Source organism: Vicugna pacos, chromosome X (assembly GCF_048564905.1).
Source record: "Vicugna pacos chromosome X, VicPac4, whole genome shotgun sequence".
Taxonomy (NCBI): domain Eukaryota; kingdom Metazoa; phylum Chordata; class Mammalia; order Artiodactyla; family Camelidae; genus Vicugna; species Vicugna pacos.
This window is the reverse complement of record NC_133023.1, coordinates 24,700,362-24,728,217: the sequence shown is the minus strand read 5'-3', so window position 1 is coordinate 24,728,217 and position 27,856 is coordinate 24,700,362. Positions and strand designations below refer to the sequence as shown.

Below are 27,856 nucleotides of genomic sequence, written 5' to 3'. Positions count from 1 at the left end.
TCCTAATTCTTCTTCTTCTGTCAGTTTAGTCCTAAAATTTGACAATCATCCAATAAAATCTCAAGATAGAGTGTACCTTTCTGTTTTGCCAGTGGTTCTCAGCATTGGCTGCATGTGGAAGTCACATGGGTAACTTTAAAAGGCAATCAATGCCAGGGCCCACCCCCTAGAAATTCTGATTTAATTGATCTGAGTATGGCCAGTGTCTCTCATATTCAGCAAAGTTTGAAAACCACTAGCTAATGCAGTGCAAGCAGACTTATGAGATCTACATTCAGCTCAGCCAACCATATCCTGTGTTATTTTTAGACAATCACCTTTCACAATTTAAAGAGATCTGGCCTCTAGTCCTAGATTATCTGGATAATTGCCTCAACTCATCATTCCTCTTCACTATAAAAGCATGAGAACTATTACTTATTTCTAAAGTCTGTTACACTATCATTCCCATGAAAAATTACATATCTTTTTTTAAAGAGAGCACAGTAATTTATTGTGAAGTGAAATAACACTAGCAGATCATTAACTTGGTACAATGAATGCATCAAGCAGCTGTTACTTAGAAAATAGAACATCTGTTAAATGCCACTGGAGTCACTATTCACTGTCATTATAGTTATAGCTATAATTTCTTTTGTGCACATTCTGCTTTCATGAAATTCTTTTTTAATAGACAATACATTATTAATAAAAAGTCAATACACATTGCTATAAAACCCACTATTTAATGTTATATATTCTTTTAAAATGTATCATTATATTATTCCATCACGTTAGCCTAATAATAAAATATTTTCTAGTCCTCTAGCCATGACAGAGTAACGTAAGGACCTGAAAAACAGTTAATACCATATTTTATTACATTTAAGACATATTAGATTATATGATACACTGTTGATTTAATTACAGCTGTTGTGGATCAAAATAAACACCACCACATTAAAAGTAAATATAAATTGTCAATTTTATCTCAATTTCAGAAACTTTAATATGTGACAAATGCATATCTTGAAATTGCAGTGATATGTTAATTTGTTCATTTCCTTCCCATGAATATATTTTGTAGCTAAAGGTGAAAGAACTCTTTCCTATTCCTGATAACAAGAAATGGTATAATATTTATGCAGACTGACTGAAGGCAGAATTAACTTAGGGAGGGTGACCTTTTAAAATACCTTTTATGGGTGTGTTAGTTAACCCTTCATTCATTAGAGGGAACTTGCATGAGAGATCAAGGAAGAGATCAAATGAACAGGAATTTAGTAGCATCCTAGTAAAGATAAGACAATATATGGAAATGGTGTTATGGAACACATTTGACCAAATGTGCGGCTGAGTGAAGACAGAATCTGTGGGACAGGGAATACTTAAGAGAGAAAAAAAGGGAGAAGGTAGGAATAATAGAAAGTCAGACTGATAAGTTATCATAAGCATGTAAGTCCCTAGGATATTCCAGGATAACTTATGGAGGGCTTTGGACTTCAGAAAATGTGAAATGGGTGGGAGAGAGGGTCAAGCCCAAGTAGGTTATGTTTCTCTGCCCCTGTTGGAAGATATCTGTGGGTGTATCCTATGAGACCAGATAATTATTCCAACATTTTTGCCATTTTAGCTTTAAATAAATTAAGGAAGATGTTTCCATCACATCATTTTATGATCAACAGAGACCAGCAGGATAGGTTTTCCCATCCTGCTACCTCATCAGGGAAGTGAGTTGATGACTGATGGTGGAATCTTGAACCTCATATGCCATTTAAAATTAGACTCAAGTGATTTAACTTTTAGGTGTGAGGGATGAATCGGAATGTCATTTCCATCCTTCACATGAATACATGGGTGAGTGTCTTCATTAGGAAAAATTAACCTATGCTACCCATTTCTTTTATTGTAAGAAAACTGGAATAACATTAAAAAGGGCTACAGCTGTGAAAAAGTAGAGAGTCAATTTGTTTCTTGAAAATCATAGAGGTTAGTGTTTCATATTTTTACTATTCTGGAGCTATTAAATGTTACAAATTAAAGATACAGAAAACAAAGAAAAAATGTTAGATTTTGTGGCAGTTTATATTTACATTGAGTTCTGTTCTTATTGGACATTTTCCTATACCGTAAAAACCCGGAGCACCAAGTATATAGCACACATTACACTGCTGTAGAAACTCCTGAAACTAGACTTATGACCATGTCAGGGGTCACAATAAAACTGAGTGTCCATGATTTTGCTTTTTATTCCAACCCTAAAATCAACCTTAGAAGCTGTCACACTACTGAATGATTGAAAAAAACCTAAGAGAGCTGCGTTACAGTTTAGTCAATTTAATCATTGAGTTTGAACTTGCCTATTCAGAAGTGTAGACCTTCCAGAACCCTCTCCACCCCTCACCCCGTGAAGCAGCAGCAGAAGACGTGTGCTGAGGACTGAATGTCTTTTAAGAGGAAGAAATATATTTTCCATTCTTTCTCCCCATCTCACCAACCCCACAAATAAGTCTACCTTTCTTAAAGAGTAATACCTAAGGGTATAGAGAGATGGCCAATGGCAGTTGCTATAGTTCAATTCAGTAATTTAGTTCTCAATACATCTGCAAGTATAGACATTCTGTTATGGGAAACTTCTAAAGCACAGGAAAATGGTTCCTTGCCATCATGAAATGTGTGTTTTTAGTTTCCACTGAGTACTCTGTACTCCCCTTTGGGTGGCTCTTGATTTCAAACTTTATACTTCCTCATTATTTTGTACTTTGTCTTTAGTCACTCTCAACCATCCAGTCTTTTCTGGTAAACTCTGATTTCAAGTGTCACCTCTCCCTTGAATCCATTTATGCTTATCTCATCCATGAATTAGCTTTTTCCAAAAATGATGTTCTTTCTAACCTGATAGAAAACTGTTTGACTGCATTTTGACTTTTCTCTGCAGCTACACTAAGGATAAGATTAGAATGTGGTATGCAAAGACTACCTCATTACTTATCTCTGGCAGTGAATGGGCCAGTACAGAGTGGGTATTGAGCACCTGATGCACATTGGCTAACTGAAATTTAAGTAAGATCTTCAGAAAGCATGATCAGCATTTTTTTAAAGTCCATTATCTTATTATTTGTAAGTCGTATCTTTAATTAAAAATACTTCTGTAGGAAAAATAAAAAATTCATAAATAAGCACATTATTTTTCCTAACCCAAAATGGTATTTATACAAATGATTAAATACCAGTTTATTCTTGAATACCACATTTAAAGGTTCAACTCTAGGTCTTTTTACAATAAGAGTGTAAATTGTTTCCCAAGTTACTTTTGACCATAAGCAGTTACAAACCACCACAGTGAACACTGCTTTTTTTCCAAGCTCATGCTTATGATGGTGTTAACTTTAACATGTTTGAGTTTTGTCTTATGACATTGAAGAACCTAAAATGATACCACAAATTAGACCACATTTCCTATTTTCTTGTTCTCATTAAGTGAATGAAGCATCACTGGATAGTAAACATTTTCTCGAGAAAATTACTGGAGAATTTTGGCAGATTTTAATACATAGTAGTTGTTTGGTATCCGTGAACTATTTGCAACAATATTTCCTAAATTAAAAACCTAGTCTGGAATATAGGAAGTAGGGAATGCTCATTTGCATATATTTCCATATTTTGACACATACTCAAATACAAGTTTTGTAAGGATAGGGATTTTGTTTCTCTATCATTTTATCCACAGTGCCTAGACCGTAAGTATTATTCTGGTATATTAGAAAGATAGAAAAGGCACCTTGAGAGCATCTGGGAGTAAAGCTATGTGCTGGCCTCATAGAGATTGTCTTGCTCTCGTTTACTTGGACCATTTCTGTTCCTCTCTGTGCATATATTTTCATTTGCTCTTTACAGGAGGTCTCCCTTCACTTTCTTATTATTGTCGCTCCCCAGTGATTGTGCCTCACCACGTCTTTTGCTTGCTATGGTGAAGACATCAGCTCCACTTCAAATGACTTCTCAGTGGGTGGATTATCATAGTCTCTTTATCTCTCAGTTGAACTTCTTGAGAGAGTATTTGTTTGGCTCTGACTTACCCACAAGTGAATCTCTGACAGCTGTATGTGGGCGAGGGAGGGGTCGGGGCAGAGGCAGGGAAGTGCATGATAGTAACGTGGTCAGCTGTGACATGTAACAACAAGGGGGCTGTAAGTAGAGCAGAGAGTGAACATTCTTACTAGGTTTAATTTTCCATCAACTCTGTGCATAATTTTTGATATTAAATGTGCTTGTTTTCATGTTTTGAAAATTAAGTCTTAGGAAGTGATGGTGCTCTCAGGGAATTTTAATATTGTATCTTTAACTGACTTGTAACTGAAATTAAGCATTTATTTTAATTATAAGTGTGAGCAACAAACTGCAGTAACATCAGTAGTTTCTGTGACTTTGTCACCAGTAGGGATGACAGATAATTTTAAATCACAATCTAGTAATTTCATATGACTTCACAACACCAGTTGTGCTCATCACTAATTATCCTAGTTAAAGATCTGATGCTACATCATTGTAATTACACATGTTAGGAGGCAAAACATAGGTTACTATCTTACCAATGTAAATGTATATATATTTCTGTATATTTTATTTCAGTATAATTGTTTTTATTTGAAATCCAGTGTATTTAATACTGTTTTTAAAAACATCATTATGAGAAATGGTACTTAAGTGACACCAGATGCCAAATAGTTTTGTGGCACCCAAAATCTGAAAATTCCTGCTATAGAAATATAGGAGTACAATAAATGCTAAGTTTTCTAAAAGCATTTGCTTATTTGTGGAGGAATTTTCTAAGATCTAGCTTTAGCCAATACAGTTACAGTTGCAAATTAAGTAAATATAAATATATTTAGGTGGACAATAGGTATATTTATTGTTAAGTATGTATAAGCATAAATACATATGAAATTAATCATGCTTATACATACATATATATTCATATACACACAATAAAGGAACTATAATGTATATGGTATGGTTGTTATCATTCATAAAGACATGGTTGAAAGTTTAAACTCTTGAAAAATCTTACCATAGTAACTGTACACATAGCCATTTCAAAAGCACTAAATCTGAAGACTACAGTATATTACTCGAAGCTCACATACTATTCTTTTCACAGGCTACTCAGAAAGAGATTGAGAAACAGAAGGTTCACCTGAAGAGCATCACAGAGCTAGGAGAGGCCTTGAAAACTGTTTTGGGCAAGAAGGAGACCTTGGTTGAAGATAAACTGAGTCTTCTGAATAGTAATTGGATAGCTGTCACTTCCCGAGCAGAAGAATGGTTAAACCTTTTGTTGGTAAGAGGCTAGAAGATTTTCAAACCCTCTCTATCATGGGAAAGACATTACATAAGCTTTCAATAATAATATTTGTGTTTGCAAATTTCTCAACTCCATATAAATGCTGGCTCTTAATTCTTCATCTACAACTGTATTTAATGTTTTTCCATGTTTGTACTATATTCTATATAGTATGGAGATTGCACCTAAAAGTAATTTGAATAATACTAAATGTTTGTCTTTTAAAATTGTTGGAAATGTTAGGACGAGTATTTAAAAAATATCATCTAACTAATAATATGGCATGATATGTCTCTGTCAAATTTAGGAATACCAGAAACACATGGAAACCTTTGACCAGAATGTGGATCACATCACCCACTGGATCATTCAGGCTGATACACTTTTGGATGAATCTGAGAAAAAGAAACCGCAGCAAAAAGAAGACGTGCTTAAGGTAGCAAATAAAATATTATGAAAAGTAATTTTCCAACTGCACAACAGTTATATCAATCATCTTTGTCCTAAAAGATACCAAGGACTTCTTAATAAGAGTGAAAAAAATTCTTCTTCCTTCCCTTCCTCCTGCCTCCTTCCTCCGCTTTCTCCTTCTTCCCTTAATCCCTTCTTTCCTTCTCTCCCTACTTCTTAATTTAAATGGGAGTTAATGACTTTGAAGAGTTCTGTAATGTGGATATCTGTCCATAACCACCTCTAAGCTAATCACTGGCAACTTAAAATCTGATGAGAAAAGGCTCTTGGATTTATTTTGGTGTTATATAGCAAATTCACGCCCATTTTAATACTACTATGTTTTTGTATCTAACACAAAGATTAGTTTCCTGGCATAGCCCATGAGAGTAAACACCTGAGGTCCAATCATGTGGGCGTTTCGCCTGTGCAATGTCTTGTTAATCTTAGTAACCAGTAACAATACTGAGCTTATGTAAAACTGAATTTTTCATTCTTAATTATATGTAAACAAAGCTTTGTGTTCTCTCTTTTCGTATTGAAACCATTTATTTCTAAGCTATCTCAAAGGCAACCTAGTCTTTACTTTTAAAAAATGACTCCTGCTTAAGGATGTAAAAGAAATAACGTGAAAATATAACTTATTGATGCTGTATTAGCTCTATCTGATGGCATCTTTTTCAGTTAAATAGGAAGAGTTGCATTTTAACAAATCTCATAGAAGTTAACAATTCCTTATTTTGTTTTGCTGAAATTTTCAATAATTTTGTTGGACTAGTGGATTATTATTTAAAGAATGCTCAAAAATTGTAATTCCTAGTTATATAATTAATTTGTTTCTTTTTTATGAAATTGATCTTTTCTAAGGATTATAATTCCTTTTTAAAGAAAAAGCTGTAAATGTATTTCAGCTATCCTCAAAACGTATTTACCCTATTGCCTGTAACTTATTTTGCTCTTCTTTTTCTCCTTATTTGTAGTTAAGGGATGTCCTCTTATGGTGAAATTCCTTCAGGGCCTTTGGAATTATAGAGTTATTTCACTTACAGCCCTCTCCAACTCAGTGAGTCAGGCAGAAACTTCCTCAGTCCCTCTGTTTGTGACACAGAATCCCTATCTGTCAGAAAATCCATTTCCCCCCCATGGCACTTGATAAGATAAAGAAAAAGGGAACTACCAGGAAGGAATAGAAAATTGTTCTTCAGCTACCTTCCTTCCTAAGCACATACTAAGGTTGTTCCACAGTTATGAAATTCAGTGAAGACAGGGTAAGATAAGACGAAGTATAAAATACTGTGATGGTTGCAGGCAACACAGAAAAGTCAGGAAAATATCCCTTGTACTTCCTCAGACTAAGTAAATACTTCAGATAAACACAGATCAGACTTAAGCTGGGACAGTGACCTATTTTCCTGAGATCGCACACATTCTCACTCTATTCTTGCTTTATGGAAGTTGGCTTTTTTCTTCCCTCTGTTTTCTCTGCATGTGTTCTTTCTCTTTCTCTTTCTCCCCCTCCTCCATCTCTCTTTCACTCTCTTTTGCTCTCTTTCAACTTCCATTTAATTACTAACTTCAAGCCCTGTCTCTTGCTCATGGAATATAGCGTTTAAAGGCTGAATTGAATGACATGCGCCCAAAGGTGGACTCCACGCGTGACCAAGCAGCAAACTTGATGGCAAACCGCGGCGACCACTGCAGGAAAGTAATAGAGCCCAAAATCTCAGAGCTCAACCATCGATTCGCAGCCATTTCTCACAGAATTAAGACTGGAAAGGTAGGAAGATCTGCTCCAAGGTGGAAACTAGTGATAAATGATCTCTTGCGAAGGTTGCGCAATACTCTGAAGGGGGCAAGCCACCCCTACAGCAAGGTTTTCAAAAAGAAAGTGAAGGCCAAAATGTATTTAAGGAAATTTTACCACTGAATCTCATGGGAGATAAATCTCTCGCCCCTTTTCACTCCCTCTCCCACCCATCACGCTTGTCTTTTTTTTTTTTTTTTTAATGGCACAGCTACTCTAGAACTGCGTTCTGCACTGGTTTACATATGTACTTTCAGGGGTAGCCTACAGCAAAGTAATAAATAGCATGCTGCAGGCCAACAACAACAAAGCACAAAAAACGTACAGCTAAAGAAAGCATTACTCACATATTTTGCAAAATATAATATTGCTTGTGTATAATACAGATGAAATATCCCAATGGGGTCTTGTACATCTCCTGCATGCTCTAGGGTTTTTGTACATCTTTACTGGTTGTGCACAAGTGTGTATGTGTGTGGAATTAACTTGCTCTTGCTAGTTCCCGATACTTAATGTGATAAAATCTATTAGATTATAATGACATGGAAGCCATGAAAACCAATAATTGCAAAGCTTATATATCCTAATTTTTGTAATTTTATATGTCTATTTATATTTATTTCATGAAGAACCAGGGGATGTGGAACTTTCGCATGATAACCCTTTATATTTGTGTAATGTTTGGTGAAGACAAAATCTTATCTAATAGGTAACTTGCCAGAATATATAAATACAGTATTATAGAATTCCAGCTCCTTAGGGAAGTGTCAGAATGCAAGAAATTACCTCCAAAATTTATAAAATGTAGTTTGACACATTTTTCAATATATATTTTATGTTTTCAAATACAAAAATGTATGTAAAAAATACGTGTATTTACATATACAAATAATTGCTAGAAATAATCTTAAATTAGAAAAACATTGAAATATTTGTGAGAAAATATGATGTAATATGTCAGGTAAGTTTTGAATCCTGGAATAGGAGATTATGTTTGAAAGAAATTTTGATAACTATAGACTCCCAATAATAGCATGATTTACAATTGCTGCATGTTCTAAGGCATTACATTGTATCACTGTTGCATATAATAGCACATATTTAAAGGAATTTCTAAAATATATGGAATATGATAGGAATTTTAAAGACATTATGCACGTGAAACATATTTATCTTTCAAACCTCACCTTCCCAAAGCAAAGACGTATTAGCTTACCTTAATTCATTGCCTCTTCTTTGTAAGAGTTAACAAATTGGTTCTACTAGTTTATATATTATTTTAAGAAAGTCATTCTGACCTGAAAAATATCTGACAGGCTCTAAAATTTTATTTTCAGTTCATAGTTATTTTTTGTAAGAATTTATTCTGCTGTTTAAAAAAGACAGTTGTTTTCACTTCTGAAGATATCATTAGATGTGTAATATCTAAACAACCAAAGGTTATTTCAGCCATCTAAAAGATGAATGCTAATACTTCATTACTAAGTTATGTATTTTTCCCATCATACTTTTTAGTAAATCACTGAACTATAGAATATTTAAGAGCAAACAGGGTATTATTTTCTTGATTTTTCAATAGTAGATTGAGATAAATTATGTCACAAGATTATGTCTTGTAAGTATTTTAAAATAAGTAGAAGTCATCTTGCCCTACAAAGGCTGACAGCCATAGCATGGCTGAGAGAAGTATGTGAATTGTCGTTCTGTATTCTGTACAGATATGTCAGTGTATTTCCAGACATCATGCGTCAGGTGAGCCACCTGATGCTTTTATTTCCCATACTGAAGGACAGCATACACGTTTTTAAATTATTACTTTCAATTATATATTAATTGGCGACAATCACATTTTTACTTTTCAAAGTCTTCTTTTTTCTTTAAATTGATAGAGACAATTGGATGCAATAGTGACCTCATTTAAGGGGCTTTGAAGAGATAATTATGTTTATCATCATACTGAAATAAAAAACATGGACATAAAGTATATCTGACATTTTACTTATTTATTCCTTGTGTCAACTAGTGATAATGATTATCTGTTGTGCTAGTGAGTATGGGAATATACAAGGGTATAATGTAAAAGGTACTTGTTCAAAATGTATTTGTCTACAGACACAAATTTAAATACTTATCACAGTTGTACAATATGCTTAACACTGGTACATCTTCATGGAGGTGTCCAGGTAATGATGAGGTGGTCCCAGCAATCACATAGTGTAATAGGAAGAACAATGGACATAGAAAATTGAATTCTAAACTTTGTCAGCATTAGGCAAAACATGTGATTTCTCTGCCGTTACATTTCAGTGTTTATAAGATATGAGAGTTGAACTAGATAAGTTGTTTTTAAAAGGAAAACTATCCCACCCCCCAAATGAGTTATTATTTAGAACAGAATACATAAAATGGATAATATAATTACTGGATAGGGGAATTTGTGACCTTTCATCTTTGTCCTTCATATGATGTGGTTCAGGAGGTACAAGTTATGTGCATACAGCATGGTATAAAATTTTGGGGTTAGATTAGTTAAAATTAGGAGTGATTAGTTAGTCCCTGCTAATTCTAAAAGTTGACAGTCTAATGTTCTTTTGTTGATGCAATAAGAAATTTAAAATAGTGACTCGTATGTGTATCTCCTGATTAAGTAGGATAATTCTGGCAGTGCTGGAATTCTCAGGGGTGGCCTTTGATCTCAGAGTCAAGTTCCTATTATAGTAGGGCATAGCAAGATAAGATTGAGTTGGAATATGATTTTCTAATGGTTGAGTTCATGGGTTGTTTTCACTTAGGAGAAAAACTGGGGGAAAAAATCTATGGTAATAGAAAAATAAAAGGTTGGGAGTGAATATGGATAAAACTCAGTATAAAAACTAATTTCAGGATCCTTTTAAAGGTCACCTAGAAAGGGCAATTGATTAGAGCAAAATTTTATCCTGAAAACTCACTGATAATATCTGGATTCACCATTTGATGAAGAATAGGAAATCTTTGTCTCTTGCAAGGACTGTCCATGACAAGAAATTCCAGATTCTAGAAAGCAATGTGCATTGGGTTCCTCAGTGCAGGTTGGCTGAGAACTTGCCCATCAGATGCAGTTCTCTGCAGTGGTAATTTTAATCATCAGTGAAGAGCAGTATGGTGAGAGGGGAAAGTTCTTGACCACAAGCCACAATACTTTGAATGTGATCTTGGATTTGACACTTTACCTCTCAGAGCCTCATTTCAATCCAGAAAAGTGGTAAGATGTTTCCTGTCTTATTTTAACCTCAAGATTGTGGTGAGAATCAAATGATTTAAGATACGTGAAAGCATACATTAAAATTTTTTGCAAATTATTATATAAATATAAAATGGTTAAAAATCATTAATATCAATAATTATTTCCATCATTATATATGTTAGACTTAAATGGCCAAATTTTGAAGGTTGAGACAGAAATTGATGGGAAAAAGAAATGGAGAAATGGCTGATTTCTCTTTCTAGCCTCTGCTGGAATGGGTAGCGACCAAGAAGACATGTTTTTGCTATTTCCATTGCAAGAGCCAGCCTTGCAGATTATCGAGTGGAGCAGTTTAAGAAGAACTGGAAAGTTCTGCTTGCTCCAAATGGGGTCCATAAAAATACATGAAATGCTACTTCTTCCCATTCTCTTAACCATTTCATTTAGGTTAATCAGTAGTATCTTATGGCTTTGAGAAAGCTTTAATCTCTCCTCATATGTATAAAATCAGTTTGAGAAAATAGCAGTTTTGATGGGGAGGGTCAGAATTATAAAGATGAATTAGCTTTAATTTCAGAACCCTGGGTCAAGTCGATGGAATCAGTGGGTACACACATTATTCTACCCTTTTTGATTTAGGGCATCTGAATGTAGTGGCATAGCAGGATGGTAGTTGGGGAGATACTATCAGGAAAGGAAGGTGACAGGAAAGAGAAGCATAGAAAGGGAAATAGGAAGGCAAAAATAAACTGACTACTTAGTCCTGTTCCTTATGGAAGTTCTACCTGTCTCCATCTTTTGAGAAGCTGCATTGGAGAGAAGAGTCAACAATTTGGGAGAGATGATACTTGAGGTAGATCTTAAAGAATTAATGAAGAAAAGGTTGACAAAGGGAGAAATCTGAATGAGCTCTTACCAACCATGTCCTTTCAGTTCACAGTGTTTGGTACTGCAGTGCTTCAATCGCTAGGTAAGAAGTGATGGATTCAAGGAACTTACTGTTGAATCAGGGAGCAAAATATGTTCATGGATGCTGTGCTGAGAATGAGCTTATGCTGAGTGAATTTAGCAGCCACTTGAGCAATCTAGCTTAGTGTGGATCCTAAGACTGAAAAGTTTGATTAGACACAGTGTAGGGAGAGGTCATGACAACCAGACTAATAATCTATGCTTAATTCAGTACGCATTGAGTTTTGATTTTTTTTTTCATGCACTGTTGAAAGATTAGCTCAACAGTCATTGTGGAGAGAATTCAACTGAATAATGACAAGAAGTGGGGAAACCACTTAGGAAGTCATCACAATAGTCTAGATGAAAAACAGTGATTGGTCTACTGTATCCATGTGAATGGGGTATCTGTGGAAATGGAAAGGAAGTGACAGTCTAAAGCAGTGACTCTCTAACATTTGTGTACTTGGAGGAAGTGTTGAAAAATAAATTGCTGCCTCCCCCAATCCTTGCCTGCAGACTAAGACTCAGTAGGCTTTGGGTGAGGCCTGATAATTTGAATGGTTAACAAGTTTTCAGGTGATATTGATGCTAATAATCTAGAGACCACACTCTGAGAACCACTGGTCCAGAGACATTGAGAACTAGCCTAGAGTTCAATGATCACATATGAGGGCCAAGAAAATGATGAACTAAAAACTGACTCAGGAATTAGTACTAAATGAGTACGAAACTCTCCATATGTGTTTCAAGAATAAAAATTTCATCAAGATATATTTGTCTCATTGTAATACTTAGTTTTAAAAGAATGTTGAATAAACAGACTTTAGCTAGCTATATACTATTAATATAGGCCAATTGCTTTGTAACAAAATTTTGTGAAGCTTAAACACATAATTTGCTTAGTTATATTGTGTTCTAGAGATTTAAAATTATTTCACTTTTCTGTGGAGCTGAAATGTTACATTATTGGCCATGCAGTTGGTGAATTTGTTTTCTATGTCTTCAATTCTTTATTAAGATTTATATGCCATTGGGTATTATATATCATACGTTCCTTAATTTCCATATGAGCCATATGGGCCTTAAAATTGCTTTTAAAATCCGTGTGCGTGTGTGTGTGTGTATATATATATATAATAAAATTATATTATATATCTAATTATAACATGAGATTTGAACAATCTGGCATCATGTATATAAATATTCATTATTTTATTGCTGTAATAATTATAAAATGTTAAGTTTTTTTGTTTTTTTTTTTACCTCTAGCCAGTGTTAGCAGATGTAAAAATAATTGTTCTTCGGATCAGAGACCTTTATATATATAGGCTATGAGAGAGCCAGTGAGTTTCTCATTTAGTGTAGAATTTATCAGTAAAAAAACACATGAATGGGTCTGCTTTATCTTAAATAGCGGTTTTATATGTGAAAAGTAATGTATAAATAATTTAAAGATAGTTTAGACAGATACTGTGGCTGTACTAAACATCAGTGGGAAACCTGTCTTATGAATATGACCTAGGATGTCAAAATGAGATTCACTGAATTTGAGAATTTTAATGGAAACTTATTTTTTTAGTAATTACTTTTATCAATACAAATATATTGATCTTTTCCTCCTTTGTAGTCTATTTCTTATTTAATATGTTCAGTGGCAGAAAAGAGCATGGTCTATTAATTGGTATAGTTATTCTTATTATAAAAATATATTTTAACAAGATTGTCTGCAAAGAAATGATAATGAAAAGCATAGATGAAAACTTAGGTAAAAATTTGTAGGCATCACATAATTTGTAGAGTATTAAATATGTAATAATCACAGCTAAAATCCTCAAGAAATAGTAATTCTTAGTACCCAAACTTTGTAATACTCTACCTGTTAATTTTGTTTCACTGAAATAAGAAGTGAACCTAGCAATAGAATTTCTCTATTAACAACATTTTCAGATTTATAATTTAACATCCCTATAACAAGTTTAGTTCTTTTGGAATTTTGATAATACGTGCCTTTTATAATCATTTACGATGTTTTCAAGGTATATGTTAATTGAGTTTGGTGAGCAGTGTGATTTGCTAGAACTAACTGGGTCTTATTAGCATGACATTTAAAATGATTAAATCTATTTGGTGATTTCTGATTGTGATCCTCTAAAAAGGAAAATGATTCATCCAGTCAGTCAACAGATGTAAAAGTAATCATTCCTTGAACCAAGGACTTTTAGCTATTTATAGGGGGCTGTGAGAGAGCCAGTAAGTTGCCCAAGTTCTCACAGTAAGATAGCCTGTTTAGAAAATGTTAGATCCTAGTTCACTGTTTTGTTCACTCCAAATGCTGACTCTCAGCATACATTATTACCTCTAGTTATATCATCAGATATTTATTGTTGGTCTATCATATGTTAATATAAACATGTCCAATTTAACTTAAATTAAAGCACAATGATTTCAGTGTACTTCTATGTATTTAAAACAAAAATAATTAAATAAAAACCAGAAACAAGCGAGGAATAAAGGGAGGCGAAAGGAAAAAAGAAAAAAACAGAAAAAAAAGAAAGTTGTCCAAAGTGTTATATGTTCTAATGCATCTGTCTCTTCTATGTATTTTAGAGTTAAATCCTTTTTTCTCCTTCTCTTTCAGTTGCTACTACTAAACTCATGTTCTCATGAGGTATAGAAATATTCCAAGTCACACTTAACAAAAAACAGACAGTAGAATGATTCTTGAACCACCAATATATTTTAACCAATCAGTATATTTTGTATCCAATTCTGAAAAGTATGACAATGATATTAATCTAATCAATTCAAACCCAACAGGATGTACTGGGTAATGCCTCTTAATTAGCCTCACAGATTTGGAAAGTTACGTTTTCACAGTTTCATCTTCACAGTATCAAAGATAAATCAATACCTTACCTAATATCAAAGAATGCAGCCAATGAAATGTCACTAATCCTACTCAGTTTGTTTTATTTCAAAAACTAATATTTCTTATGTTTCTTGGAGGTTGCTCTTACGAGTTTAAAATAAATGAGTAAATAAATCTATAAACTACTTTTTCGGATTATCTTTGTTCTTTACAGATCTTTTCAATATGCTTATTTCTCTTTGTAAGTTTTCTTTCCTCTCTGGGTTTTTGATTTGAAATAACTCTTCATATCATATCAGCAGTATGTCTTTTCTGTATTATAGGATATTACTGGTCCTTAAAACTTTTATTCATTTTGGTTCCCGTGAATTATTCTTACTTTATTTTTTCTAAACCAATGTTGTAATGATAAGTAAATTTTCAAAGCTGCAGAATGGAAAGAGGAGACTGATTTGAAGCAATTTTACACCAATCTGTAGCATTTGGATTAATTTTCAATTTAGATTTTAGTGTAACTTATTATATTGGCTGTTTATCATGATTACTGAGATTACATAGTCCATATTAACAAATGTTTACTTTACTGTCTGTGTAAACACAGTCATTATTATGTTAGTGTATCTATGCACGTTTGAAGTAATATTTAACCAAAAGTAAGCTTACATTTTAAAAATGATAAAGTGTATCTGAGTAATTTTGAATGCTTCAAGTTACGATGAATCAATTTGTAATCGATTTTGCTTTTTTCAGTCTTGTTGTTTATTAACTTGTTATATAAATATAAGTCAGTATTAATGCTAAAACTTTAACAAAGCCTTAAATTTAATTAATTCTAAATCATACAGCAAAGCACAATTAATAGATGTTAAGCAATCTGAAACCACATTAAAAAAAATCAAGGAAAACAAAGTGTTGTCTTTCTCAGTTTCTCTGTCTCTTCTTTCTTTTGTGTCCGTTTATCTATCTGTTTATTAAACTTCCCTATGTTTTACTTTATTTGTATTTTGTATGACTACACAGTCATGCTAAAGCTCTTATGATGAAAAGGTAAGTAAAACATTGTACAAAATGTATGCCTAGTTTATATTTTCTCCTGCAATATTATAACTTGTTTGATTCTTTTCTATGTATTCTAAAACCTATCTTATGTGCACTGTCTAATGTGTGATTTAATTGTGATTCTAGTTCTTCTTTGGTCATATACTTTGTTTAAAGTTAATAGAGGTAATGTATGCAAAAATTAAGATGATTTATGCACCATTGCTTTCTGTTTCTTCAAATCAGAATTCTGAATTAAAAAGTCAGGCATTAGAAACTCTCTATGGCTTAAACTTTAGTGACTCAAGAGTGAGCTATTCAATTGTGGATACTTGGTTACTGTGCATTTTTAATATAAAATTTCATAAGAATTCCAAATTACAGAGAAAATAAAGACCAAAGAATGATATGTAAAACTTTAATTGGTCAAGAAAGTCATGGCCTAATGGTGAACCAGTGAACTCTTAAGTCAAAGCGATTAAAATTTTCCTAGCTCCTTGAAGAGTATTAAACACATGGATGTCAGATGGCTGGTCTCATCCTGCCAATAGCATAGCCAAAATAATTGAGTTGAGTAGTTATGGTTATTTTGGTTAGGGAAATTGGTTACTGGTTAATTTGATTTATCTACTGGATGTCCTAAAATTAGTAATTGAGGTGAGAAGCACATTTTCTGTTTAAAAAAAATGAGTTACATTTCCTATGGAAAATACAGAGTAGTATGAGATATGTTCTCAACTGCAGGGATTAGAAATCTACTGGTAAGACAAAGCATAAAGGCTTGAAAGTCAAATATTATATTCTAATATACAAGAGATACTGCAGCACAACCTAGGATGATATACAAATGAGGAAGAGAGACTCCTAATATAACATGTTGAACTCATTCCCATAAATTTTCCTATTCCCAGAGGGCTTCCTGAAAATTCCCCTCTGAAAACATACCTGAATGCAAGTGAATGAGATGGACATTGTAAGAATTATCTAAATCCATTGAAATTTACAAAACAAAACATAAACATTTAGACTACTCTTAGTAAGACATTACTCCTGTGACATACTTTAACAATCAACTATTAGTTCTTTTCAATGTTGTGGTTATAATAGTTGCTATTGATCTGTCCTGTCCAATAAAGTAGCCATGGACGTCATATGGCTGTTGAACATTTGAAATGTGGCTACTCCAAATTAAGGTGTGCTGTTAAATGGGAAATACCCAGTGGGTTTTGAAGTCTTCATGTAAAAAAAAACAAAGTAAAATAGCTTATTCATAATTTTATATTGACTATAGACTTATGTGAAAATGTTTTGGACTTAAGGGGTAAATATATTATTATAACTAATTCCTGCTATTTCTGTTTGCTTTTTAGTATGGCAACTAGAACTAGAACCTTTAAAATTACATATATGGCTTGCAATAATATTTCTTTGTAGCTTCATTGCTACAGTAAACAAAGCCCTTTGAATACAAGGGAGAGACTTTGTTGTAACTTGATAAAATTTTAGGGACGTGGACTTGTGAAAAGTGTCTTATTTCTAATATATAACCTAATACATCATCATCCTGCCTCTGCTTATATACTTTCAGCAGTGATTAACTCACTATTTTAAAATTAATGCTTTAAAAAAAAAACAAAACATTTGCAACACTAATCAGTTGTTCCTATCTTAAACTAAAAATCAAGCCCCAAGTATTTTCTACCCATTGATTCTGGTTATTCACTTTGGAACCACACAGAATAATTCTGATCCCTAATGCATAATGGTCTTTTTAACAAATGCATTGTTTTGCTTGAATAATTAGTTATTCTGTACTAGTGTTTCCTAAAATCTATTTGTATCTGCTTACATTATTTTTGTACCTGGTGGTATCATGTTATTGCTAGCATTTTACCATTGATTATCATACATCGACATATAAAGTGCTGACCAGTCAAATCTCTTCAATTTTATACAATAGAAATTGTGTTATTTAAAATTCAAAATCATTCAAGAGCTCCTTGAAATTTTTAATTTGTTATCCCATGATGAGCCTTGCATTCTCTTAGTTTTTCAGGAAATGTTCATATACAAGTGCCTGCTCTGTACTAAGCATGAATCTAGATTGAACAACACAGACAAATTTCTCATCGTCATGGGATGTTTCTGGAATTCATCCCTCTCACTGTGTGCGGTTTGCATAGTTTTTGGTCTACAAATAGTTGCTGTTGAAAACACTGCATAGGGCAGAACAAGTGCAAGGTTCTTGGGCATCCTCCTTGACCACTTTCTACATTGATGCAGATTCATTCATTAAGTTTTGTTGTTCAGAGTGATACCACTTTATGAAAGTAGAATCTCAATTTCTCCATGTTCACCATTAGAATTTCATGATTTTTGTCAAATTACTTGTTAAAATAAAAATACCATGTCAAAAACATTTATTTTATCCTTCATAAACCATATGTTTTAAGAAGAGGAAGGTCTTGAACTGAGCCAATGGATGGGTACAATTTTGTGAGGAAACAATAAGAGCCAGTATTTACTGAGCATTTATTAAATACCAAAAAACATCCTAACATATTTGATCCTCATAACAGCCCTATGAGGTAGACATTTTTCTTATCTTCATGTTACAAATAAAGAAACTGAGGCTCAAAGAGGACAAATAACTTGCCCAAGATCCCTCAGCTGGTCAATGGTGGAGCCCAGATTCAAGCCAGCCATTCTAATTTAGGAGCTTTAGGCTCTTTCCCTGAAGGTTAAAAACATTCTAAGGGCCTTGAGGGAGGGATACCACAAGTTCACCAGTAGACCCATAAGAAAGGTTGATATTAGGACCACTTACATAAGGTTAGAAATGTCCTTGGGACAAGATTAGGGGAAGCCTTGACTATCATGCTGGAGTTTGGACTTCATTATACTTGTACTTCTTGAGCAGAGAAATAATGTAATGAAAGCCATGGTTTGGGAACATATTGACCTGATCACAATGCACAGGGTAGAACTGGTGAGGTGGGAAGGAGATAATAGCCCTGTATGGAGGTTATTGCCTTAGCTCTTGTGTGAGGACTAAGAGAGATGGTATCTCCGGGAAAAGAAAACAAGTGAATCACAGTAAATGAATTGACAATTATTTGATACTTATTAGACATTAGAGTAAAGTTTTGAAAAATAACATAACTCATATTTTTGCGTGCATGACTCAGAAAATGGTCTTGTATTTACAGAACCAGGGAAGTTGGTGTTGCAAGAAATTTGAGAGAAAGATAATAAGCTCATTTCTAGACATGGTGAACTTCAAGTAAGAAGTCAGCAGGCTATTGGAGAGTCTAGATTGGAATTCAAAAGTGAGGTCACAGCTAAAGATGAATATTTGGAAGACATTATGAAATTGAAGTTAAGTTCTGGAAGATAGTACAGTTTATCAGGGAAGCGATGTTGAAAAAGTGGTACAGATGCTCAAGTTATGAGCCTTTGAAACTACTATGTTAGAAATATGTGGAGAGAGGATGAGCTAAAGAGGAAGCAGGTGTAGGAGTAAAATATAAATCTGCCTGCAAATGGACCCATGCTATTTTGACATCCAAGTACTCAATTAAAGTTATTTTAAACATTATTTATCTTCATATGTTCACAAAATCATGTACAACAGTGTCATTGATCTTACTAAATATTAGCAAATGTGAACAATTCAATAACAAAATACCTTCAAATTAATATCATGTAGTTATGATCCTCAAGGCTATTAATCTTTACTTTTGCAATGCACTGTAAAATATATGATTGTAAAGTATAGAAGTATGTTAATAATATAGAGATTGAAACAACCTTTAAGTGCTTATTTATAATAACTACCAATCTGTACTGGTTCAAGAACAAATTGTGGTATTTCAAATTTCAAATGTTCATTAGGATTATAAAAGTAGTACTGAAAATAAGCCACTTTAAAAAGAGGCCATAAATTCTTTCTGGAATGTGTAGAAGTGCCTAGAAGATAAGTGTTTATTCATGTTTCCTGTGAGAGTTACGTTCTCGTGAATAGCATTTGGTGATTCACTTCTTTATTAGTAACTAAATACCTTTAGATACTTGTGTTTTCTTTGAACACTTATCTGTATTGTCCTCTTCGAGATGCTGTCTAATAAAGAAAGAGTAAGACTATGACTGGGAATGTGATGGGGAAGAGTAGGTGGGGACCAAACTTGATGAATACATTATACAGCCTTAGACAGTGAGTGGTTCCTGAATTGGTTTTACAAATAGAAAATGTTTAGCTCTGTAAGAAGATAAGGTTTCTCTATGTCACCTATGAGTTTTCAAAAGCCATCAGGTATAAAATATTTTCTAGTGGTTTAATTAAAAGATATCAAATGCAGAGTATAGCTAAATAGAATAAACATGTTGTTAACTGTTTGGTCTTTAAATCTTGCCATTTCTTTTGAATATATATTTGATTTTCAGTATAGTTTCACTCATCACTCCTCTTCAGTTGGTTTCTGTAGAAAACAAGGGATTTTAAAGGTTTTTGAGACTATGGTCATTAGAATTTCAAAATCAACGAAACTGATATTTATATGGTTGGAAAACATATATTCAGATTTTTCATGTGAAATATTCAGGGTTCATTCATTTGAACTTTTTGTACTACCAAATAAAGCATTACTAAGGCAAGCTAATGGCATTGTTTGTCTTATGAGAGAGCATGCCTGTCAGTTTTGACATGTTAAAAATGTCATTTAAAATATCTAAGAAGATTTCCATGTAGTTTTTCTGAGGATAAGGAGGCCATCCTGCATTTCCACCTGATGTTATTATTATTTGATGAATGAGTCAATTTCTGATAAGACACATTTACCCAAATGCTATTTATATCAAAATATGTAAAATAAAATCATATTCAACCTTAGAATCTTAACAGTTAGACCTGTCAAATATATGGAAATTGACTTTTGTTGAAAAAACAGAATGATGAGTTGCATTACGTTGCATGTGTGATTGTTTGGGTCTGATGATGTTAAATGTTTGTCTTTATTTGCATCCCCAGGTACTTTCCCAGTTGTATTTCAAAACTTTCATAAAATATAATACGGAAACATAATGTATGTCATTATTTTAGCAACAGGAGGTTGAACAAATGTATTTTTTGGTTTATATTTCTAATAAAAGTAATTTTGATTTAAATTAGCACTATCTTTTTTTTTAGGCCTCCATTCCTTTGAAGGAATTGGAGCAGTTTAACTCAGATATACAAAAATTGCTTGAACCACTGGAGGCTGAAATTCAGCAGGGGGTGAATCTGAAAGAGGAAGACTTCAATAAAGATATGGTAAATTGGTTGTGATAAAAGTGTGAATGAACTAGGAGTGAAAATGAATCAATATTTGGAAAGAAATGAGATAACTCAAGTCTCCAACTAAATTCTCAGAGCATACCTTGTACATTTTGTGATTTGAATGTTTTATTACAAATACAAAGTATTCTTGTTGAACTGTTATTATGAATGCCAAATTACTGTGGTACGGTCATATATGAGCACTTAACAGATTCTAATAAATTGCTCAGCAGTTTTGCTTTGACCTATGTTCAGAGAATAAAATGCAATGGGGGAAAAATGGAGTCAAATCAGAAAATAAACTAGAAACTTAACAAGAAACACAGCCATCATAGATGGCTGTTGTTTTGTGCCAGTCATATTTTTGATAATATAACATTTACTTTGTAGAAGGGGAGATTACACAATATACACATTGTTTATTAAAGCTTACCACAAAGTCGTTTTACAAAAAAAGTTGAACAAATAGTACAGTGCTTATCTAAAATATGCATAAATTCATGCTGCTTATTTCATGGGAGTAAAGAAATATAACCATGGGGCTATTCCCAAACTCATAACTTTCTCCTTCAACCTTGATTAATTTCAATATGTCTTTTACATTTCTCTCTGGCTTGAATAGTTTTGCATCACATCCCTTTTCACTGACTTTTTTTTTCTCCCTCCACCTCCTTTTCACAATTTCCTTTCCCCTCGCCACAGCCATCACCTTTATGGCATTCTTAACATATATCATGCTAGAGATTTCTCAGACATATATCAATGATAAAGACTTCTCAGATGATTCTTGACAATGACATCAAAAGGCAGTTTATGAATTTTAGATTATAGGCATATGAAGCAATAGGAAAATCATTTCCATTAATCTTGGTCCTCACTGTTGTCAATTCTGGCTTCCTGGAGTTGCCTAAATCATTACTTCCTGTGTATGGGGTTTGGTGGCCTTGCCAACCCAGCTCATGGAAAGAAAGACAAGAAGAGGCTTTCCTAGATGCTGAGTTACGACTACCTCTCCTTCATGTCAAAGAAGAAACAAGAGGGCACCAAGGTGGAAAAGAGTCCTGCTTACTTGTTGGGCTGTTCACCACCACTGCCCTGTAGCCCTTTGATGAGGGGAAGAAAGTGAAGTGGGTTTTTTTGTTTATTTATTATTTTTATCCTCAGCCCAGGAATTGTTATAGACTTTTAAAAGACATATTTAAAAGTGTAAGGTCTTTCACAGACCATAAACCTGTATGTCTATGTTACATTATTTCATTAGACCAGTAACTGACACATCTCATCTAAAAATCCCATTTCCTTGAAAAAAATGAATAGTTCCTCAGTTGTGTGTAGAAGTTTAAATTTATAATACACATTTAAATATGTAACACTGAATACCATGGGTGATGATACACACATACATACATGTGACTTTAAAATAATTGTCTACAATGTGTTATTCTCTGCTCATCAGAGTACCTTGGGTACTAATTTCATGGTGAACCTCCTTGATAGAAAGTTTTCATATACTGAGTTGAAAGAAAGATAAGAAAATAGAGGTGAAAAATTACATGGTCACATATGCTACTATATTAGACTAGCACTTAATCAAATAATTTAATTTCAAAGTAAATAAAACAAAAATACTTTCTTGGAGCCTAAAAATCCAAAATTCATATTGAAAATGTTTAAGACTATTTTTCTAATCCATATTTTAATATTTAATTGATTGTATTTATTTAAAAATAATATACCTATATGATATACTTTTAGAAATTAATTATCTGTACTATGACAGAACTGAACACATCATTTTTTATTAATGCCCTAATATTTATCCTAAATTTGGGCATGTAGTTTATTTAAAGAATAGATTATGAGATAGAAATGAGTGTACATTTGAAACAACATTTTTACTTAAAAATGTGTGTGTTAAAATTTTAAGATATGTTATCTCACACACAGCCACCTCTATATTCCTATGTGAATTAGTTAACATTATAATTTACAAGTTTAGTTTACTTCTCAAACCTTTTCTTTAATTTCTAGAAATACACTAAAAATCAAAGTCAAAGAATGCTTTCACAGCAATGCACTTGTCTGAAATGATAAAGTACCTTATTCTCCCATCTTCCTACGTTGCCCCTAATCATGTGTCCTTTTGAACTAGACAGGAGGAAACTTACTTCTTTTGAAAGCTAAAGTACAATGTATAAAAGAAAAAACTATGAGCACAGTATCTTATAATAACACTCCCTGAAAGTTTTAAATTGGATTTTTTTGTGTGTTTAAGTAACATGTTTTATTTTCTCTGTTAACGATGTACAGCTTTTTTAAAACCAAAATGAAGACTGTACTTGTTGTTTTTAATCAGAGTGAAGACAATGAGGGTACTGTAAAAGAATTGTTGCAAAGAGGAGACAACTTACAACAAAGAATCACAGATGAGAGAAAGCGAGAGGAAATAAAGATAAAACAGCAGCTGTTACAGACAAAACATAATGCTCTCAAGGTATTAGAGCTAAAATTATAATATACCTTGCCTGTGTTTTTTTTCATGTGTAGGAAAAAAATCTATTGTGCATAAATAAATTCTGCTTAAGAATCTTAGTCACCAGAAATACATTTTTTTTCTGTTCAATATCTGTGCTTTATTTAACATTTTTGAGTGTTGTCTTTGATTTTGAAAGATGTGTTGCTTTAAACTTTTGGGATTTTTTTTTTTTGGCTTAGACAAATTTTTCTGAGTAGTAATTGAAAGATATTAACATGCATCATTCATAGTTTTTATTTATTTATTTTTAAAATATAGTTTATTTTATTTTTACTTTTGTCTTGAAAATCTGCTTTACTGCCAGAATAACCAATCTGTGTATTTTTTAGGCTCTCTACTTCTGATATATTGTTGATTTTATTTAGAGTAGGTCCAATTTTTGGTAGCCTCATAATTGTTTAATACTTAATTTTTTTCATTTAGCTTCATTTTGCCTTTAAGAGAGTCACTCTTTGCAACTAACTAAGCATCTATAACAGCCTAATTTCACTTATATAGGAACCCTCTAAAGTAATCTTAATGTCCGTGAAGAACTGAACTGGTACTCTCATGTTAACAAGTGATAGTATACAGCTTCTAGTACTCCTGTGACTCACCTGGATTTGTACAGGAAGGACAAAATAGAGTACTGGTGTTTCTATAATGATATTTAGGAAGTTCTTGAGTGAGACTGGCCATGTGAAGAATTTGTGAAATAACCTTTTATTTTTTAATGTGCTCTTCAATATTCACTGTTTGCATGCATGGCTGATTTTCTAATATTGTTAATTGCTGAGCTTTTCATTGTAAATCACTCTTTTAGAGTTATGTATTCCTGTAGGTGGATCCACCTTGTAGGTGAATAGAGTTTGCTCTCTATATGCAAATAAGAGTATAAAACCTTTTCCCGTATAGTCAGACAACCAAATAAACACTGCTGAGAATGTAATTACACAATATTGTGCCTGCAAGGAATCCAAAAGGGAAGTCTAATTGGCCAGCAGGTGTTCTGAAGGTAACTGCTGATAAATATAGTAAATAGAAAAGGCCTCTTCCCCAAGGGAGTACGAGAGCAAGTGATAATGTGCTCTGAAAATCAGAAAGCTGTGTAATTCACCCACTTCCAACTGTGACCGAGCTTTTAGAAGCATCTACACTGGTCATATGATGATATGTGTCCTACTGAACAGCAGTGTTTAATGGTTATCTGGCATACCTGTAAAGAAATCTCTTTAATGTCTCTAAATATCTTTACACATTACACATCATCTTGTGCCTAGGACATAAAAGGAGTTTCAGATTTTATGACCACAAGCCCTTTCTCTTGCAAAGATATAAGCTGTGTTATGAGTAAGGCATGGCTCAACTCTCATTCACATGGCTGTATCTTGGTACCTTTGAAAAAAGCAGCATTCCATCTGGGTCATCTCAAGCATTTATTACCTCCACAGGAGGTTTAGAAATTCAACCAAAAATGTAAACTGCCATAAAATGTACATTCCCGATTTTAAACAAAATGGAGAATGAAATCTAGATCATTTTTTTGCAAATATATGTTAAAAGCAATTAATGAAAATCTATTCCAGTTGCCAAACTAATCTCCCAAATTCGGTAATTGTTACTCTGCCAAGTGGTTCCAATTCTAGTCCTTGTGAAATATTCCAAAGAAGGTAACAACTTCCCAATGCAGTGAATATTTCAGAAGTTTGTTGATTTCATTATTTTCTTTTGCTCCAGTTAAATCTGTACACGAAACCCTAATTGCTACTGCTTTGAAGAAATGAAAGCTATATTCTGAGCTCTGGTGTTATGTTGTGTTATCATAAAATGACATTATGACAGATTCTATTGACCAGGGAAGACACTGGGTGGGCTTGCAAGGAGTAAGATGATTAATTTCCCCCTTTTGTTGATTTATTAAGCTGCTATCCTTATTTATCTCATCAGATTGATTGGAAATCATGCATTTTCCCTTTTCTAAATAATTTTGCTATTTGGCATTTGGATTTGATGTAATAAGAAAAAGTTGGCCATGCAAGCCTTGAAGGAAAAAGCATTTTATAACATTTAAATTATCATTTTTATGTACACTCACAGATATACATTTTTTCACGTGTGAACATATATAGCTTGAAGCAATTTATGTGATAATGAAGATGACTTTATATTTCTAATCACAAAATGCTAATGGCCTATGAGAGTCTTTTTATAGGGATTTCTAAAATCATGAATGTAAATTGCTTGGCTATATAACTTGAAATTTTATTGATAAACCCAAGGCTGAAGATAAAAATTTCAGAATTTTTACCTATTTTAAAATTTAAATAGAAACTCAATAAGTGTGTCCAAGTGTGTAGCTAACGCCGTTGAGTTCACATATTAAACTATTTCACATACTCTCCATGATAATTGAGTTGACTCATTAAGAGTTAATTAAATGCAACAATATTTCTAAACAGGTTTGAACATGCTAAGAAAAAATACTATAAGTGGGTTGAGGTTTCTTAGCTTTATGTACATGGATCCTGACACATAAACACATAATTTAATCATCTATTTGTGTGTTTAGCATTTAAATGTGAATTTAACTTAAGGTGAACAAGAACATGAGGGACCCAATTATTTTTAAATAACTATAGCCAGAAGTATAATATACTTATATATTGATATTTTAATAATATCTGCACCATGAACAGGATTTGAGGTCTCAAAGAAGAAAAAAGGCTCTAGAAATTTCTCACCAGTGGTATCAGTACAAGAGGCAGGCTGATGATCTCCTGAAATGCTTGGATGACATTGAAAAAAAATTAGCCAGCCTGCCTGAACCCAGAGATGAAAGGAAAATAAAGGTAATGTTGTTTTAGAATGTCAATACCAGCTTTTGTTGCTACAATTTAATTTATTTAACTTAACCTGTATGGATCATTTTTTAAATGTTCATGCTGTTTCCTCTATTAGTGTTCTCCCCAGTTTGACACATTTCTTTGTATTGTGTTTTGTTTCAGTAAATGTATTGTGTTTTTCAATTGACGTGATTTTGAATGAATAAAATGTTTTATTCTTAGACAATGTAAAATGAATTAAGAAATGCTATATGTTTTCTGATAAAATTGTAATTGACTTTGTGTATCTTTGTTCCAGATGAACAAATGACTTATCGGTATATGGACGACTTCTTTCTCATGTTAGCACATTCATTTCATCAGAGCATCTTCACACATCAGTGTCAAATCTCTATAGATTTATTTGCATATTGTCTGAAGATTTTTTTCTGTTATTATTTTACACTTTTTATTTTGCTTCATTCTCTGTTGAGTTCCTCAAAACTTTAAAAAGGAAATAAATAACTTAATCACTTACCCTCTAAATTATATTCTCTATGGATGGTCCCTAATAAATAACGAGTAATCACTCCAATTTGGATCTACCCCCCAAAGCACTAGAGGAATTGAGAGGAAAGAAAAATGTTAGATCAATTTCAATATTTTCTCAGTTAGAATATCTAAAACTGAGCATCCAAAAGATAACTGAAATAATATTTGGATTCTTGGGTGAAGATGACAGTGATGGCTTCCATACTTGTAACTTACAGAAAACGACAGTAAAATGACAACAACCTATGAAATTTCTGAGACAAGTATTTGCTACTTACAGGTTGGTTGATGTGGTTAGCTAACTGCCCTGGGCCCTGTATTGATTTTGCTCAATAGGAAATTGATCGTGAATTGCAGAAGAAGAAAGAGGAGCTGAATGCAGTGCGTAGGCAAGCTGAGGGCTTGTCTCAGGATGGGGCCGCAATGGCAGTGGAGCCAACTCAGATCCAGCTCAGCAAGCGCTGGCGGGAAATTGAGAGCAAATTTGCTCAGTTTCGAAGACTCAACTTTGCACAAATTGTGAGTTGTTACTGGCAAACCCACGTATGTGTTTGCAACTACTACTCTAATAACAGAGGCCTACTAACAAAAGGAAAACAATTGGAGTGGGATTTCAAATTTCTAATATACATTCTGAAAGTGAGTAGTTTCCCCTCACTTTGGGCCACTGTCACACTAGTGGTTAATTTTTCAAATTAAAAACCTAATAAATTAACAGATCATAGGAAACAGCCCCCTTATCAAAAATGAAAGATAGACCTTAATTTCTTTTGCCACATCTTTTTTTCATAACATTGGCAATGTGAATTTGTCAATTTATCATACATTTACTTTATTTCAGTGTCTGATCCAAAAATACGTATTGCTTTCCTGAGACCATCCCATGCTAATTTTACTTTCTTAATGTATACATGGTAAATAATATATCTTTTGTCAAACATCTTCTTATATCAACTTGCATAAGGCCTTATCTCATGGACTTGAAGAATATAGCT

The 27,856-nt window shown here is 33.1% G+C and overlaps 1 protein-coding gene across 3 annotated transcripts in view; it reads left to right on the top strand.

The window, feature by feature from the left end:
- Nucleotides 1-27,856, top strand: part of DMD (dystrophin) — a 1,854,428-nt gene that overhangs the window by 749,479 nt on the left and 1,077,093 nt on the right. For all 3 annotated transcript variants that reach the window (XM_031673322.2, XM_072956638.1, XM_072956633.1), the window contains 7 exons: nt 5,141-5,320; nt 5,631-5,759; nt 7,380-7,550; nt 20,844-20,966; nt 23,329-23,466; nt 26,184-26,336; nt 27,198-27,380. In XM_031673322.2, the coding sequence (XP_031529182.2) occupies nt 5,141-5,320; nt 5,631-5,759; nt 7,380-7,550; nt 20,844-20,966; nt 23,329-23,466; nt 26,184-26,336; nt 27,198-27,380 (1,077 nt within the window). The remainder of the gene's footprint in view (nt 1-5,140; nt 5,321-5,630; nt 5,760-7,379; nt 7,551-20,843; nt 20,967-23,328; nt 23,467-26,183; nt 26,337-27,197; nt 27,381-27,856) is intronic.